General features: G+C 47.9%; 1 protein-coding gene across 1 annotated transcript in view; it reads right to left on the reverse strand.

Annotated features, from left to right (window-relative positions):
• Positions 1–17,333, reverse strand: part of Fanca (FA complementation group A) — a 52,935-nt gene that overhangs the window by 27,910 nt on the left and 7,692 nt on the right. Inside the window, exons 8-20 of the mRNA XM_028752768.1 lie at positions 15,736–15,818; positions 15,102–15,135; positions 14,258–14,321; positions 13,605–13,717; positions 13,116–13,192; positions 12,607–12,748; positions 12,181–12,314; positions 8,651–8,761; positions 6,125–6,220; positions 5,987–6,046; positions 4,598–4,686; positions 3,554–3,614; positions 3,428–3,477 (exon numbers count right to left, since the gene is read on the reverse strand). Of these exons, the coding sequence (XP_028608601.1) occupies positions 3,428–3,477; positions 3,554–3,614; positions 4,598–4,686; positions 5,987–6,046; positions 6,125–6,220; positions 8,651–8,761; positions 12,181–12,314; positions 12,607–12,748; positions 13,116–13,192; positions 13,605–13,717; positions 14,258–14,321; positions 15,102–15,135; positions 15,736–15,818 (1,114 nt within the window). The remainder of the gene's footprint in view (positions 1–3,427; positions 3,478–3,553; positions 3,615–4,597; positions 4,687–5,986; positions 6,047–6,124; positions 6,221–8,650; positions 8,762–12,180; positions 12,315–12,606; positions 12,749–13,115; positions 13,193–13,604; positions 13,718–14,257; positions 14,322–15,101; positions 15,136–15,735; positions 15,819–17,333) is intronic.

Raw genomic sequence — 17,333 nt, forward strand, 5'->3', positions numbered from 1 at the left:
TCTCTCTCTCTCTCTCTCTCTCTCTCTCTCTCTCTCTCTCTCTCTCTCTCTCTCTCTCTCTCTTTCCAGTGGCACCCCAGAGCTGCATGTTGCTCAGTGAGACGCCTGGGTAAGTCCACACTGCCAGGTGGCTGTGGCCAACGACACTGCAAACACCGACAGCCCTGGTTCCTCTCAACACTTCTACGTCATTGTGACAAATACTGTCAGTGAGGGAAGTGTGGATAGGATATCTCAGTGGTAGAGCCTTTGCCTGGTGCATACAGGACCCTGGGTTCTATTCCCAGTATCACAAGAAGAAAAAACAAAAACAAAAACAAAACAAAACTGGATGAAATAAAATTTTTTGTGTTTGTTTTGCTTTGATGAGAAAATGTTTCACTATGTAGCCCCGGCTAACCTGGAACTTGTTATAAAGACCAAGCTATCCTCAAACTCACAGACATGGGCCTGCCTCTACTGGTTCAAGTACTGGATGTACCGATAGGCTCAGCTTGAAATAGAAGAAACCTTAAAAAAACAAAAAGAAAGAAAGAACAAAAGAAGGAAAGAAAGAAAGGCCCAGACTAAACTAACAGTCATTTACAAAACTGGGTCCACAGCCAGTGTCTATGACTCTGCAAAAGTTAGCTGACTAATGTTTTCATACCACATTCTCCTAAGCTTTCAGCAGAGCAGAATCTTTGACTCAACAAACAGTTCCAGCAAACAGAAAGTAGTTACCCAATTCATTTTATAAGATACTCAAAGCAGCCAAGGTACCTGAGAGACACAGGCATCAAATGGAGTTGAAGTCAGACATGGTGGTCCATGCCTGTGATCCTAGCACTTAGGAGACAGAGATGTAGAGAGGCTAGCCTGAGCTACACAGTAAGACCTATCTCAAAACAAACAAATAAAACCAGGTGTCCTGTGGATACCTGTACTCTGAGCTTGGGAGTTGGAAACAGGAGAATCGGCAGTTCTGGGTTAACCTTAGCTACATAACAAGTTCAAGTGTGGGCTACATGAGACTGTTTCAAAAGACAGCAACACATGGAAGGTGTGGAGGTTTGAATATGCCAGGCCCATGGGAAGTTAGGTGTGGCCTTGTCAGAGGAAGTGTGTCACTGTGGGGGTGGGCCCTGAGGTCCTCTGCTCTAGCTCGCCCCAGTGTAGATGAGTCAGCCCCTTTCTGGCTGCCTTTGGATCAAGATGAAGAACTCTCGGCTTCTCCAGCACCATGTCTGCCTGGATGCTGCCATGCTTCCCACCATGATGGTGACGGACTGAACCTCTGAACATGTAAGCCAGCCTCAATGAAATGTTGTCTTTATAAGAGCTGCCTTGGTCATGGTGTCTGCTCACAGCTGTAAAACCTGAACTAAGACAGACGGCTTGTGGGATTTGTTTTTTTTCCTTTTCTTTTTTTTTTTTTTTTTTTTTTTTTGGTTTTTCGAGACAGGGTTTCTCTGTATAGCCCTGGCTGTCCTGGAGCTCACTCTGTAGACCAGGCTGGCCTCGAACTCAGAAATCCACCTGCCTCTGCCTCCCAAGTGCTGGGAGTGGGATTTGTTTTTTAAAAACAGAACTTTATATGTTTGCATGATATCCTTCCAACAGAGGTCATGCTAATATTTCTGCTTCGTTTTGAGTTTACTATATGACCAGTTAAAGTAAAAAGTCTCGGGTGATATTTAGGTAGATGCTTTAAGGTTAGCTTTCCGTTTCCAGGCATTTGAGTCTCCTTTCATTATTTAAATTTGTTGTTTGACAAATTCACACGTGCCTGTGATGTAATCTGACTACTCCGCCCCCCACCTCCCCGTTACCTCATCTACAGATCTTTCTCCTGTTCACGTCTATTTGTTTAGTTCTGTGACCCGCTGAGTTTAGCGAGGGTGACATGGATTGGGGACATTCCCTTGGAGCCTATGGGCTCAGCAGTAGCTCGGGACGGTGTTTCTCCCTCTTCCAGGAACTATCAATGACCAGCAGTTGAGCAGTAAGGAATACGCCCCATGACGCCCTTGCTCTGTGACTGATTGTAGACAGGGCCTGTCTATGTGGGCTGCTGCAGCCAACCACACTCGGAAGGTCATGACTGCAATGTCCGTCCAGAGTACAAAGGATGGAGCTTCACGGCCCTTTACCTATCTGTGGCTCTTACATACGCTAAGTCTCAGGAAACATTGTGGGAGGAAGGACTCCAAATATTTTAAATATTATATATAAAAAAGGCCAGAGTGATGGCACATGCTTTAATCCCAGCACTCAGGAGGCAGAGATGGGGGGTGGAGCATGGGGGTGGGGAATCTCTGAGTTCCAGAGCTACTAAGTGATACCCTAAATCAAATAAGTAAATAAACAAACGATGATAAATATAAAAATAAACATGAATCCCAGGGATGGTCTCTCCTTCCACCATTTTGGTTCTGGGGATTGAACTTAGCTTGTCCAGAGCGGCAGCAAGCGCCTCTATTCACTGAGCCATCTCACTGGCCTAAGAAATAATCTTAGGCCGGGCGGTGGTGGCGCACGCCTTTAATCCCAGCACTTGGGAGGCAGAGGCAGGTGGATTTCTGAGTTCGAGGCCAGCCTGGTCTACAGAGTGAGTTCCAGGACAGCCAGGGCTACACAGAGAAACCCTGTCTCGAAAAACAAAAAAAAGAAAGAAAGAAAGGAAGGAAGGAAGGAAGGAAGGAAGGAAGGAAGGAAGGAAGAATCTTAGTATAAAATGTAAAAAAGAATCTGTACCTTCCAGGCTCTGTAGTCTTTCTATCTTCTTGTGGGCCCGTTACATCCTAAATCTAACGAAAACTCGAGGTAGCTTCCCACATCCCTCAGGAAGACCTTTCAGCTATGAAGCAGTTGGCTGCTGGAGGCCACTGTGTTGACAAGCCAGATGAGGTTGCATCCTCTATACATAACCAGAGGTCGTTCCTACGTCTCTGAACGGGGGGCCTTCCAGGGTCCCTAACCCTTCTAAATCCACCTCTTGCCATGACTGATCGATACACTGGCTCTAGTTCCCAGATCAATCATCCTGAAACCTCAGTGAAGAGTGATGGGAAGAAGCTACAGCCAGAACCAGTCTGGTTTTTTTAAAGATCATGACCAACTAATTTGGAGCCAAATATCTTAAGAATAAAACACATGTGTGGTAAATTCTCTCTATAAAAGAACTGAAAGTATTTGTCCCATTAAAACCCATTGGAAAAGCTTGGTGTGGTGGCCCACGTCTTTAATCCCAGAGCTCAGGAGACAGAGGCAGGTGGATTTATGAGTTTGAGGCTAGCCTGGTCTACAAATCGAATCCAGGACAGCCAGGACTATACATAGAAACCTTGTCTCGAAAAACCAAAAACCAACTACCCAACCACACAACCAAACAACCGACCAAAAACCCACTGGACGCAGAGCAGCCCCCGTGGAAGGTCTTGTTTACCTCTTGAGGGTCTCTATAAAGGCCGCACGGGAGTCAGGAACCTCTGGGAGCTGTGAGGAGAGCAATCCTGTGAGTAGGGGCAGGGAACAGAACACCCAGACATGGCTGGAGCCGAGATGTACTCACCACTCTCGGTGCAAGCAGCGCGGGGAGGAAGTGCGACACGTAGTAGGGCCTCCTGAATATGCTGTGGCGTAAAAAGGAAGACACACCATGATGAACGCAGGAGAAAGGCTTCTCCCTCCAAGACAATCACACCCCGAGGATTTCCTATTGGATTTGACTCAGTCTTATGCAGCCCTGTTGGCCTCAAACACACTAATGTGACAAAACCCTGAGTACCTGCTCTACCCACACCCACATCTCAGGCACCGAGGTTATAAGTGGGTGCCACCAGGCCTGGCCAGGCCCTATACTGGTCATGTGGGGTTTATTATGGTTTGTTTTATTGAGACAATATCTCAATATCTCAACATTGCTAGCTGGCCTGAAACTCACAGAGATCCTCCTGCCTCTGCCTCTGAAGTTCTGGGAGTAAAGGTTTGCACCACCACACGTGGGCTTCAGCCGTGGTTTTATGGGGTTTTCATCTTCACTGTTCTAAGGCCCTGAGGGTTGCGCTGGGGCCACTGTGATCTTTCTGCCTTGAGGTGATGAGTTGGGCTCAGGTCACCAACACTGAGAGCAATCACAATACAAGATGTTCAGGGCTCACAATGAATTCAATAGAGCTACCCAGTTCCCCAGGCTTCGAATAGGTACCATTCTATTGCCTGTTTCAAATAGCGAGGGTACCATGTGCTGTCGCAGAAGTGAACACAGGCTGGATGTGGGGGCACACGCCTTTAATCTTAGCACCCAGGAGACAGAGGCAGGCACTGAGTTCGAAGCCAGCCTGTTCTACATTCTTATTGAGTGCCAACTTCTCATTAAACTTCTCAGTGCCAAAATTAAACATAGACCTGCCCTCACTCTATGCCACCTCAGACCTCATCTTTGACAAAGCATCCATACCGACCTGTCTCCCATGATCGAATATGACCCTTTCATCCCCATGTGACCTTGAGACCAAAAGAGGACCGACTTCAAGACTCCCACTATAGTAGGGTCAGCATGGCCATGTCTGAACATGCTGTATGCAGCAGGCGCTCCCCAGCAGCCTGTTCCTACCTGGCCTCCAGGACGGGCATGGGGATCTTCCCTGTTTGTTCAAACACCATGATGGCCTTCTTAACATCCTGGACTGCTTGGCTCTCACGCTAGTTCCATACAGGGATGGAGAGAGAAAGATTTGAAAGCAAGTAAAGAAGCAGAAAAAACTGGCACCAACTTGTTCCTGTTGCCCTGAGTTTTACACATTGTAAAGGTAAAGGGTGAGATGGGTACTGTTCAACCCAGAACATTCCCAGGTCCCCCGGGTCCAGCTCAACTCCAAAAGTCAGTGCCAACTTCTCAACTGCAGTTGCTCCAGCCTCTGCTTCTCCCCCTCCCCGCCACCTGCCACTCTTCCAGGAGAGGTGGGACGGGCCAGGCCAGAACAGAGGCTTAACTTTGAGATTTAAAAAAAAATTATTGGCTGGGCGGTGGTGGCGCACGCCTTTAATCCCAGCACTTGGGAGGCAGAGGCAGGCAGATTTCTTAGTTCGAGGCTGGCCTGGTCTACAGAGTGAGTTCCAGGACAGCCAGGGCTATACAGAGAAACCCTGTCTCAAAAAAAACAAAACAAAAAACAAAAAACAAAAAATTATTAAATGTCAAAGCTAGGTATGGTGGCAAATAATCCAGGTACCCAGGAGGCTGAGGAGTTTAAAGTCAGTTGGGGCTACACAATCTTGTCACAAAGAAAATGGGGAAGAGAGAAACAGAGAGGCAAAATGGCTGTGGGTCATGGTGCCTGCTGTAGACACCTGGGAAACCTGAAAGAGAACTCTTGGATCCTCAGGAAGGAGAAAACAAAGTTGTCCCCTGACCTCCACATGTGCACATGCGCAGCCCATCCCTCTGACATATTCTATAAAAAATAAAAATGGGCCAAGCAAGATGGTCCAGGAGGGAAAGTGTTTGCCACCAAGCTGTTCAGTCCTCAGGATCTACAAGGTGAGAAGAAAGAACCAATTCCTATGAGTTTGCTCTAACTTCTGATCATGCACCGGAAAAAAATCAGGTCAGGTCGGTTGGTGGGCAGGCGCCTTTAATCTCAGCACTCTGGAGGCAGAGACAGGCAGAGCTCTGAGTCTGAGGCCAGCCTGGTCTACAGATCAAGTTCCAGGTCAGCCAGGACTACACAAAGAGACCTTGTGATAAAAGAATAACAACAAAAAAAAGTAGATAAATAAAATTAAACTAAATTTAAAAAATGTAAACTAACAAATCCCGAAGAACATTCACTGTAGCATGGCCACTCGCCTCTGCTAGTGGTATCAAAGACAGTACAAACAAAACACTTTCAGGAAAACAGCCAGCCCAGCCTCACTCACTAGAGATGAACCAAGTGGAGGAAGTTGAGAGCCAAAATACTCAAGCCCAGAGGCAAGGTCAACCCAAATCAGTGTTCATTACCTCGGCAATGTCCCCAGGGGACGACAAATCCTCATAGAGTCCCACGTTCTCCAGGGAAACCTTCAGAGGGATAAGCATGTGAGTACAAAGATGGGCACTGGGTGCCCCCAGGCAAGGCTAGGGAGGGGCCAGACTTGCCTTGAGGTCAGCAAGCCTTGTCTTGGCCAAGGAGATGTAGTCTGTAAGGAGGGAGTGGTACTTGCTTGGCACCAGGGGTGGGTGGAAAATATGCACCTACAAGAGAACACAGCACAGCAGTGTCAGGCCACGGGAGAGCATGGCTCGTCTCCCTGGGACCTGAGCGGTACAAGCTAATGGGATACAGTGTTGATGGTAAGAGATAGTGCTAGCAGGCATGAGATGTCTAACTACTGAAATCACCTCACAAGGTGTCGGTTGTAATGATGCACACCCGTAGTCCCAGCACACACAAAAGATTCAAGTTCAAGGCCAGCCTGGTCTACATAACAAGTTCTAGGCTAGCCAGAGGTATATAGTGACAGTCTCAAAAAAAAAAAAAAAAAACCCACAAGAGAAGGCCCTTCCTTCTTGGGAGAAAATGAAGAAAACCATACTGTGGCTGGTTCTGTGAGTGAGAGGGAAGGCAAAGGTATGGGGCTCTGAGGACACGCCAGCAGCTCCACACCACAGTCCCTGTCATCTAGAGAGAGAAAGGACACTGCATGAGCAGACAGTAGGTCCATGCTGAGTCAGGCCTGTGATCACACAACCATGCCTCACAGTTTTGGCTGAGTTTATAGGAAACTGACCACAGGTGCTAGGATGGAGAACCATGAGTCCTGTGGGGGCTAAGAGCCAGACGGCCATCTCAACAGCACGAGGAGAGCTCGGAGGAGAGGAAGAAGAGGATTTGTCAAAAAACAACAGGAAACACAGGTAGAATTTGCTCACAGGTCTGCACAATGACCTCACATTCCATGTATCTTTGATTAGAGCCAGAGAGTGGGAAGAAAGGCTCTCGGTCTCCAGACCTCTCGCATCTCAGAGCTGGGGGCTGAGACACTCAGGAGCTCAAGACAGGATACATCAATGATGCTGGTGTGGCTGCGTGGGTGTGCATGCGTGTGTGCCTGTTCGAGAGAGTGTCGGTCACGGCACTATTATCTATAACACACCTGACAGTCTTAAGGAACGGGTAACCTGGCCACAAACAATAGTGAACATGAAGAAGAGGGTCCAGACTTGGGGCAAGAAGACAGGATCAGTTCTAGTTCCCCGCCATGACTGAAATGTGTTGTTCCCTTTGCTCATATACCCCTGTTCTCTTTGGAAGGTAAATTAAACAGAGCATCAGAGCCTCAGGTACGCAGCCCCAAAATAAGTGGAGGCACGGGGTTAGCGGATCGTAAGAAAAGTAACATGGCCAAGCCTTCCCTTTTCGGTTGTGATGGTGTGCACGGCTCCTCACAATGGATTTGAATTCCTGGGCTCCTATGGTGTCACGCCCAGGCCTTGAGTGGCTGAGACCTATACCACCATGCCCAGCTTCAGACCCTTCGGGAGTGTAAGACAGCATCTTGCTGTGGAGGCCTGGCCTAGAGAGAACTTATGATCCTCCCGCCTTTGGCTCCGAAATGTTGGGACTACAGCACTGTGCCACTATCTCCGGCTTCAAGAGTTGTTTCTCTTCTTGTTTTGAGACAGTGTCTTACAAAGTAGTCTAGGCTGTCCCAGAATGCCTGTGCCAAGCAGACTTCTCTCTCACACTTGTGGTGATCCTACCTCTGCTTCCTACATGCTGGGATTCAAAGTTTACACATCCCAGATTTGTGACAAATAGTCCAACGGCAGACTTACATAAACTCCTTTTATTAAAAAAAGAAAACAAAAAGTTCCAGAAGAAATGACCTTTGTAAATTTGGGGGTATCATTATGAAGTTTTTTTATATCAAATTTAATATGTGTGGGTGTTTTTAATATGTATTAAAAATGTGTATATCTGGGGGCTGGAGAGATGGCTCAGTGGTTAAGAGCACTGACTGCTCTTCCAGAGGTCCTGAGTTCAAATCCCAGCAACCACATGGTGGCTCACAACCATCCGTATTGAGATTTGATGCCCTCTTCTGGTGTGTCTGAAGACAGCTACAGTGTACTCATAAGTAAAATAAATAAATCTTTAAAAAAAAAAAAAAAATGTGTATATCTGCCCATCGTGGGTGCGCCTGGTGCCTGCAAAGACCAGAGGAGAGCATTAGATTCCCCAGGAACCCGAGTTACAGACAGCTATGAGCCACCACGTGGGTGCTAGGAATTGAACCCGGGTCTTCTGGAAGGACAAATCACTGAGCCACCTCTCTAGGACCTAGAACTTGAACACATAAAACCGTATCATTTTATTAAGGCAAAACCAGACCGTCCTGCATTTACTGATCTCCCAGTCGCTCTTCCTCCCCAGCATCTTCCCAGACCCCATCTGGACTTGCTCATCCTTCTGAGAGCCCAATGTGGTGGGCACTTTACTGCATACTGGTAAAATACATTCTCTTCCCCTGAGCTGGATGTGTGGGTGACTCCTGAGTGCCTGTACTGGCTCACTGTACCTCAATGCTAGGCATCACCTGATCTACATACAGGAGGCTAGGGCAACCCTCAGATAGGACATCACAAGCAGACAGCCTCAGGATGCAGCTGTCGGCTCCTTACCTGCATGTACCGAGGGGCTTCCCAGGGCACGAGGTCAGACAGGAACTTGAAGAGGAAGACCAGTGTTTTCTTGCTGCAGCTGTGGTAGCCATGAGAGCTCCCAAACGACTCCTGGAGAGAGAGAGAGAGAGAGAGAGAGAGAGAGAGAGAGAGAGAGAGAGACACCCAGGGGCCACTTACTGTCAGTAGGAGCCCGCTCTGCACTGTGCTGGCCAACAAGAGCTCAGTACCTACATCTGCCCAGACACAAAACTACCGCTGAAAAAAGAGAAGTAATTTTGGTTCCGAGACTTTAAAATGTGCCAGGGATGAGCCAAGTTTATTAGAGAAGTCACAACTGCTGTGCGAATAGTATCTCTGGGCAGGATGTGGTGGTTCAGGCCTGTAACTCCAGTGCTCGGAAGGCTGAGGCAGGAGGAGTGCTACTGGGATGCATGGAGAGTTCCAGGCCAGACTGGACTAAACATGAAAACCTGTCTCAAGACAACACTGACAAAAAGAGGGTACAGATACAGCCAGCTGGTGTAGATACAGCCAGGTGGTGTAGACACAGACATAGCCTAGCTGGCACAGATAGACCTTAGCTGGTGGAGTGTTTATCTAGAATACACAATGTCCTAAGTTCAATCCCCAGCAACTTCCAAAACACAAGTGTGATTAAAAACAAACAAACAAACAAGCCTGTACCCCAGCACTCTGTGGAGATGGATGTACTATGGATGGAAGTTTATCCTCAACAATATAGTGTGTCTGAGGCCAGCCTGGGCTACATAAGAAACAATAATGTCTTAGAAACAATAACAAAACAAACAAAAATAGTAAGTATGGGATCCTCTGAGTATCAGGAACACAGAGGCTCTTAACAAATGTGTCCATTTCATCAGCTTGAGACACTCTTCAACACATTGATTTCTGTCTCCAGACTCACCAAAACCAGAAATATCACTCTATGGTAGGCAGCCAAGGAAAAAGGCCCAAATGGCTGCCCCCTGACTCCAACCAAAGACACTGAAGTCATGGAACAAGGGTCAAGCCTGAGGCAGCCCGGCCACCTGTGGATACCGTGAGAGTACAGGGCTGAGGCATGTAGGAACAAATGAATCAAAACAGAGTTTGTCATACATGAACGACCACATGCAGAAACTGCCCAACCCACTCCTAAACCATACACACCTCGGCCATGCAGGCCACGTGAGACGGGCAAGGCACATTTGAGACCAAACATTAAGCCACAAATGAACTGAAGCCTTGTGATGGTTTTGTGGAAGCAAACATTTTGCCAAGATCGGACAATTCTTTTGCATGTTAGACTGCTGATACTAAAACACCATTCAGCCAGGAATGGTGATGCACCTTTTAAATCCCAGCAGGCAGGTGGAACCCCGAGTTCAAGGCCAGCCTGGTCTACAGAATGAGTTCTAGGACAGTCAAGGATACACACAGAAACCTTATTTCAAATAACCAAAACCAAAATCAAACAAACAATCAAAAAATCCCAGAAGTGAATTGTGGACAGTGCCCTGCTAGTCTCTGAGGTCAGAGACACCAACTGTGCTACATATAAGAGAAACAGCTCAGCACCCCGACATCCGGAATGAGACCGAGCTGGGTCTACTCAAGGCTGCCGAAGCCACTTAGCTCCCAGCTGTTTTCTAACTACTAGAATAGCCATAGAGACAAGGGACACACACCTAGATCTGGGGTCACAGAAGTCATTGACACTCTGGGACAGGACAGTTCTTTTCTGGGGCTAAAGAGACAGCTCAGCTGTTGACGGCACCTGCTCCTCTTACAGATGACCTCTGCCACCCGAGTGCAGATGACCTCTGCCACCCGACTGCAGATGACCTCTGCTGGAGTTAAAGGCGTGGGATACCACACCTGGCTTATGAATTATATCTTTAAAATAGTGTTGTTCATAGGTTCCATGTTCCCTTTGAGACAGGGTCTTTTGTCACCGGGATATGCTGGGCTAGCTGTCCTGTAAGCTTCTGGGGGTTGTGTCACTGGCTCCCACTGCACTGTAGGAGTGCTCAACCAGAGGTGTATGCTGCCGTGAGGGTCTGTGCCGCTGTGGAGGAGGGGCGTGCCACCGTGGAGGAGGGGCTGTGGAGGAGGGGCGTGCCGCCATGGAGGAGGGGCATGCCGCCGTGGAGGAGTGCATTATTGACTTTAGCTGGCTTCTGGGCTTTTGAATGTGGAGTCCTGCTTGTGTGGCAGGTGTTTTACCCACTGAACCTTCGCCCCAGCCCTAAATTATATCTTGATGATCTTAAAAGGTAAAGTAAGAAGGGACAACTGGAGAGAAAACTCAGACGTGAGAGCATTGGCTGCTCTTCCAGACGACGCGGGTTCAATTCTCAAACCCCACATGGTGGCTCCAGAGAATCCAAAGCCCTCCTCAGGCCTCATGGGTACCAAGCACACACAGGTACACAGATACACATGCAACTAAAACACTCATACACGAAAAATAATAAAATTAAAATTAAATTAAAAGGTTAAAAGGAGGGATTAAGGAGATAGCTCAGCAATTAAGGGCACCTGCTGTTCAGAACTGAGTTTGGGCCCAGCCTGGTCTACAGACTGAGTTCCAGGACAGCTAAGGTTACACAAACCCTGTCTCAAAAAACAAAACACAAAACTAAACTCACTTCCTCCCTCCCTCTCTTTCTGCACCGTCCCCCCACCCTGCCCGCACACACACGCACACACAGAGATAAAAATATGAAGTGGAACATGGTGGCACATGTCTTTAATCCCAGCACTCAGGTACCAGAGGTGGGTAGATTTCTGAGTTTGTGGCCAGCCTTGTCTACATAGCTCTAGGCTAGCCAAAGCCAGATAGTGAGACCCTGTTTCAAAATTACTACGACTATTATTATTAAAATAAACAAATGGTTAATTTAGGATGCAGAAGATGTCTTAGCAGGTAAAAGTGTTTGCTGTGCAAACCTGACAACCTGAGTTTGACTCCTGGAACCCACAGTGCGCACACGCACACGCACGCACACACAACCTACTGGCCTAAGCCTGTATCCACACCAGCTGGCCAAGGACCTCCCTGCAGACTTCACCTTGGGAGCACAGCCTCGACAGGCCAGGGATGACCTGAGATCTGTACTTTGAAAGCCCTTGCAGGGTGAGTCTCGTGACTCTCAGGCTCAGGAGCACGGCACAGACAAAAAACACAGGCTGCAGCCAAACGCAGAAGATGGACACACAAATGGGGTCCGTGTAAGGAGGAGGCACACGCCTCAGAACCTTCTGGAAAGAACGGAGCAGCGTGTCTGACACAGAGCAGCTGCTGCTCCTGCTCTTGCTGAGCAGACTCCCAGCTTAGGAAGGTTCCAGAAAAGGAGATTCCACCCAACAGGTGATTCCTCAGGACGCAGATCGTAGTAGACAGCTTCTAGAAACACGTGAGGATCGGCCTTGACCAAGCTTGCTGCACTGAGGTCAGCAGCTCCCACCCCCACCCCAATCAAAACCCTTGGCTCGTCAGAGAACCGGCTTCCCAGGTGACTCACCTTGAACCAATCTGCATAGGATGGGAACACATAGGGGCCCTCCAGAGTAGCCTGGCGCACAATCAGGAACCCAGTGACCATGCTGTCTAGGTGGTAGCTCTCAAAGGCCCGGGCCATCAAAGTGGTCACCCAATCTGTGAGGTTAGGACACAGTCAGTGGCAGACGAGGGCGGGTCACTCACAGAACAAGAGCTTTGCAGGTGACTGAGTATCTGAGCTGGGCTCTTACATGGCAACAGTCACCTCATGCTGGATACAAGCTGCCTCAGACTCACATCAACGGACACACACACAGACAGGGTTCTATTAAGTTCTTAGTGAGTGACGGCATCAGTCATGTGCTTTGTGCGGGATGAAATTCACATTTGCACGCAAATCACCTGCACGCATGCTCAACAGCATCACAGGGCCCCTGTGAACACACACCTTTAACCAGCTGCTGCGCCTCGGGAAAGCAGACAACCAGTGTAGACACACAGGACAGCACATGTTGCCAGTTAACCTCCTGCGTCTCCAGGACTTCCTGCAAACGGCCAACTGACTCCTCTGGACCCAGTGTCACCAAAACCTGGAATAAGAGCCCCAGCTCCTTTCAAAACCCAAGTACACCACTGCCAGGCGGGGACCGGCTCTTCTGCTCTGTCTAGCCCCTCCACTCCAACACCAAAGAAGTGCAGACTCCATGAGGAGCCACGACAGTGGCCGCCATGTTTCTCCTCTCTGCGGTGCTCAGCACTGGCTGGAAGAATTCTGAGAAGGAAAGGCTCTGCCCAATGACAAGTTCAGTCTCCTGATCCTGAACTGCAATCCTGGTGAGGACTCTTGTCTTGCTAGAGACTCCTGAACCTTCTCACACTGGGAGCGCCCACAGGAACCAGTCTGATCCAGTCTTACACCTGAAATCCCGCTACAGAGTACGCCAATCCCACACTCACCCTGCAGTACAGATCCGTGAGCAGATGGTGTGTCTTTGCAAAGCTCCACTCTTTCTGCATTTGAATGGCGTCAGACACTGGGGAGGAAGAACAGAAAACTTCAAGTCAGCATTTATTAAAAAAGCAAAAGAACAAACCCAACCAACCGACCGACTGAAATACCCTGTCTTTTAAAAGTTTCAGTGTCAACTGTTTTAATTCTTTCAAGTACTGCTGACACGACCGTTTCCTTTCGTTAACTGAGGTCATTCTTCAGAATCAGAGGGATTCTGGTTCCAGACAAGGATGCCAGACTCGGGGATAGTGTCATGATCTCAAGGGGTCTTAAAGCATTCCATTTCACCCCCGGGTCTCGGCGCTCAAGAGCCTGAGGAGGACAGAACCACATGCCTACCCAAGGGTCACTGACATCTCTGTGAGAGTTCCACCATGGGGATAGGAGAAGAGACCCCAAAATGGGCAGACTGCGGCCATGGAGCGGCGGCCCACCTTTCAGCACAGGCTTGTGCGTCAGAATCTGAGTTAGCGTATGACTGAAGAAGCTCTTCAGAGAATCCTCTGCGACCATACCACAGCATGTATGTCCGGAGTATACAGTAATCCTGCAAACGGCATGAGGGGGTGTCCCTAGCCTGGTTCATGTATATCTGAGAACCAGTGGGACTCACCCTCCTTCAATCCTGGAAAGCACTTCTCTCCCAGGCCGTGAAGCCACAGGGGAAAAGTGAATCATGGGGACATGTGGGTTCATCAAGACAGAAGTAAGCCATCTGAAGAGATCAAGAGTCTAGAAGCAGGCGGGAGACTAGACACACTAGGAAAGTTATACACCACAGCTGAGGACAGACACATGAGAGGGAGGTCACAGACACATGACAAAAAGTAGGGCTGAAGGGCCTTTGGGGTCCCACACCCTAGAAATCTGGAGGCTGAACAGGATTCTGCAATAAGAAAGAGATCTCTAGCTCCACCTTAGGAAAGGCTGGACAGACCTCCTGGGCTTCAGCAACAATCTTCCCCGAGGTCACCAACCAGCAGAGAGTACCCAGCCCGTGACTGCCGCCACCCAAGGGTTTAAGACGCCATGCTTCCTAGTGAAGCAAGAACACCTTTCACAGGAACAGCAGGCCCCACAGACGTACCAGCCACTCACTGCCTGGTGATCCAAAGTCGTCTGTGGAGCAGCATCCAGGGTGTCAAGTGAAACTGATGACAGAACACAGGGAGGAAAAACAAGATCAGTCCCATGAGGGTCCCTGTCCTGTGTCACTCCAACATTCTTAGACAAAAGGCCAATGTCTGTCATAGGTCTCTGGAGATCCAGAATCTCCTTGGACAACACCACGTCTGTCAGTCTATCTAAGTCCCGTCTGACCACTGGGATCTGTGAGCTGAAGAGTCAAAGAGAACTCGAAGAACTGTGGATGCTGAACGGAGCTGGTGACTTTATCGCTCTAGACATTCTGCGGGTCTAGGGACGGAATGTGCAAGGTTAGCGTTCTGCCTCTGTCTTTAATCCCAGCACTCGGGAGGCTGAGAAAGGCAGATCTCTAAGTTCAAGGCCAGCCTTGTCAACAGACTGAGTTCCAGGACAGCCAGGGCACTCTTCAGACGACCCAGGTTCAATTCCCAGCACCTGCCTGACAGCTTATAACTGTCTTTAACTCTACTTACAGGGGAAGTAACACCATTGTATGGCCTCTGTGCAGAGGCATATGCATGTATACATACATACATACATACATACATACACACACACACATACATACACACACACATACATACATGCATACATACACACATACACATACATATATACATACATGCATACACACACATACATACATACACACACACATACATGCATGCATGCATACATACATACATACATACATACATACATACATACATACATACATAATCTGCTAGAACTGGTAGTAAGGGAATGAGTCACTTATATCCAGAGGCTCAGAGCAAACAACTTACAAGCCAGCATTCTCTGCAGTACATCAGTGGCAACCTGTCAACAGAACACAAATCCACTTGGTAATTAATTCTTGAGCAGTCACATGCTGGCAATACACAGGAGAATGCCTTGCTATGCTGAGGTAAAGAAGAAACTGCCTCACTCTTGCGAGCTCTTTCTCATTTCCTTAATAAATCCACGTAAGTTCTGCTGTGTGTGTGTGTGTGTGTGTGTGTGTGTGTATAAGAGAGACAGACAGAAAAAAAAAAAGACAGAAAGTGTGGGGGGTTACTACAGGCAGGCATATAGGCAGATTAACTTTACAAAGAGGCAAGCCTTTGGTTTGGTCCCTAGCACATCATACAATCGGAAGTGGTAGTGCACAGTTATAATCTCAACACACTTAGGAGGTAGACTCAAGAAGATTAGGAATTCAAGCTCACGCCATGCATGGTGGCACAAGTTTTAAACCCAGCACTAGGGAGGCAGAGGCAGGTGAATCTCTAAGTTCAAGGCCAGCCTGGTCTACTGAGTGAGTTCCAGGACAGCCAGGGCTACACAGAGAGACAAAAAGAAAATTCAAGATCATCCTTGTCTACACGAGATTGTCTCAAAAAGCCCAACTGTCCTCCCGCCTTTACTTTTCCTTCCTACCTGGGCTGTCTTCTCAGGCTCGACAAGTCTTCTTGGATCTGAGCTTTCCTGAAATCCCCTGGAAATTAACAGTTGCACAAGACCTGAAAGATAAAATATTCAAAGTAATTTATATGCATTAAGGTCTCCAAACAGCAGTGGCTCCTGCTGACCCAGCTCAAGGGAGTACGTGTGTGCACAGACTGCAGAACTGCACATGCGCAGAGCACCTGGCCTCAGTGAACTCCTAAGCCTGCTGCTGCCCGCCTGACTGAGATGCAAGCGTTTATCCAACTACTTAAAGAAGCCAAGTTGCTGGTAAAGACTTCTAAGATTTTATTTCTACTTTATGCTTTCTTTTGCTTTGAGACTGGCATCTTGCTAAACTGCCCAACTCAGCTTCAGTCTCAGTCCAGCAACCCAGTCAGGGTGGCTAGGATTATATATATCTAAACTACCACCCAAAGGAAGCACCACATCTGAGGAATGACAAAACCAAACTGATTCATAATTTTATATTTGAGGCGGGGCTGAGAGAGGGTCTCACTATGTAGCCTTGGCTGGTCTGAAGACTCGTGTATGGACTAAGCTGGCCTCAAATTCACAGATATCTACCTGCCTCTGCTTCTGGAGATCTGGGACTAGAGGAATGAGCCACCACATCTGACTGATCCAAACTGGCTGATTCGTGATTTTAAAGATCAAAATAAGGAAGCCCGGAATTGAGGTTTTCTGTCTTATCTTTGATTTAAATTTTACCTGTCTAGGGTAGATTACAGGAAATAAAAGCAGTTCATACCACTGGAAAATCATCTTTGCCAACTAAGAAATATACCAACTTAGCTAGGCATGATGGGTAAATGCCTGTAATTCCAGCTTTGGGGAGGATGAGGCAAGATTGCTATGAATGTGAAAGGCTATCCTGGGCTACAGGGTAAGACCCTTTCTCAAAACACACGAGAAGACCAACTATGGTGACACACGCCATCAATCCCAGCATTCAAGAGAAGCAGAGGCAAAAAGATCTTGAATCTGAGTCCAGCCTGCTCTATGTGACAAGTTCCGGGCCAGCTAGAGTTAACAAGGTAAGACTCTCTCTCAAAATCAAAACAAGAGAAACCTGAGAGCTGCCTGGACAGAGTGCATACTCCTCACCTTTGACTGGAGTCTCTGCTCTGGGACTGCAGCCCGTGGCTGAGATGGCAAAGGGAACAGGGACCACCCAAGGGAAAACCCAACTGCCACAAACACTCCTCACTGGGATTCCAACCACTCAAGAAAACAGAGGTGAGCTGGAGAGATGGCTCAGAGGTTAAGCGCACAGGCTGTGTTTCCAGAGGTCCTGAGTTCAATTCCCAGCAACCACATGGTGGCTCACAGCCATCTGTCATGGGTTCAAATGCCCTTTTCTGGCGTGTGACAACTATATAAAATAAATAAATCTTAAAACACATACACAAACAGACATTTAGAAAGAAAGAAAGAAAGAAAGAGAGAGAGAGAGAGAAAGAAAGAAAGAAAGAAAGAAAGAAAGAAAGAAAGAAAAGGGAAGGAAAGAAAAAAGGAAAGGAAAAAGGAAAGGAAAGGAAAGGAAAGGAAAGGAAAGGAAAGGAAAGGAA

This window comes from Grammomys surdaster, unplaced genomic scaffold (assembly GCF_004785775.1).
Source record: "Grammomys surdaster isolate TR1022 unplaced genomic scaffold, NIH_TR_1.0 128, whole genome shotgun sequence".
Lineage (NCBI taxonomy): Eukaryota > Metazoa > Chordata > Mammalia > Rodentia > Muridae > Grammomys > Grammomys surdaster.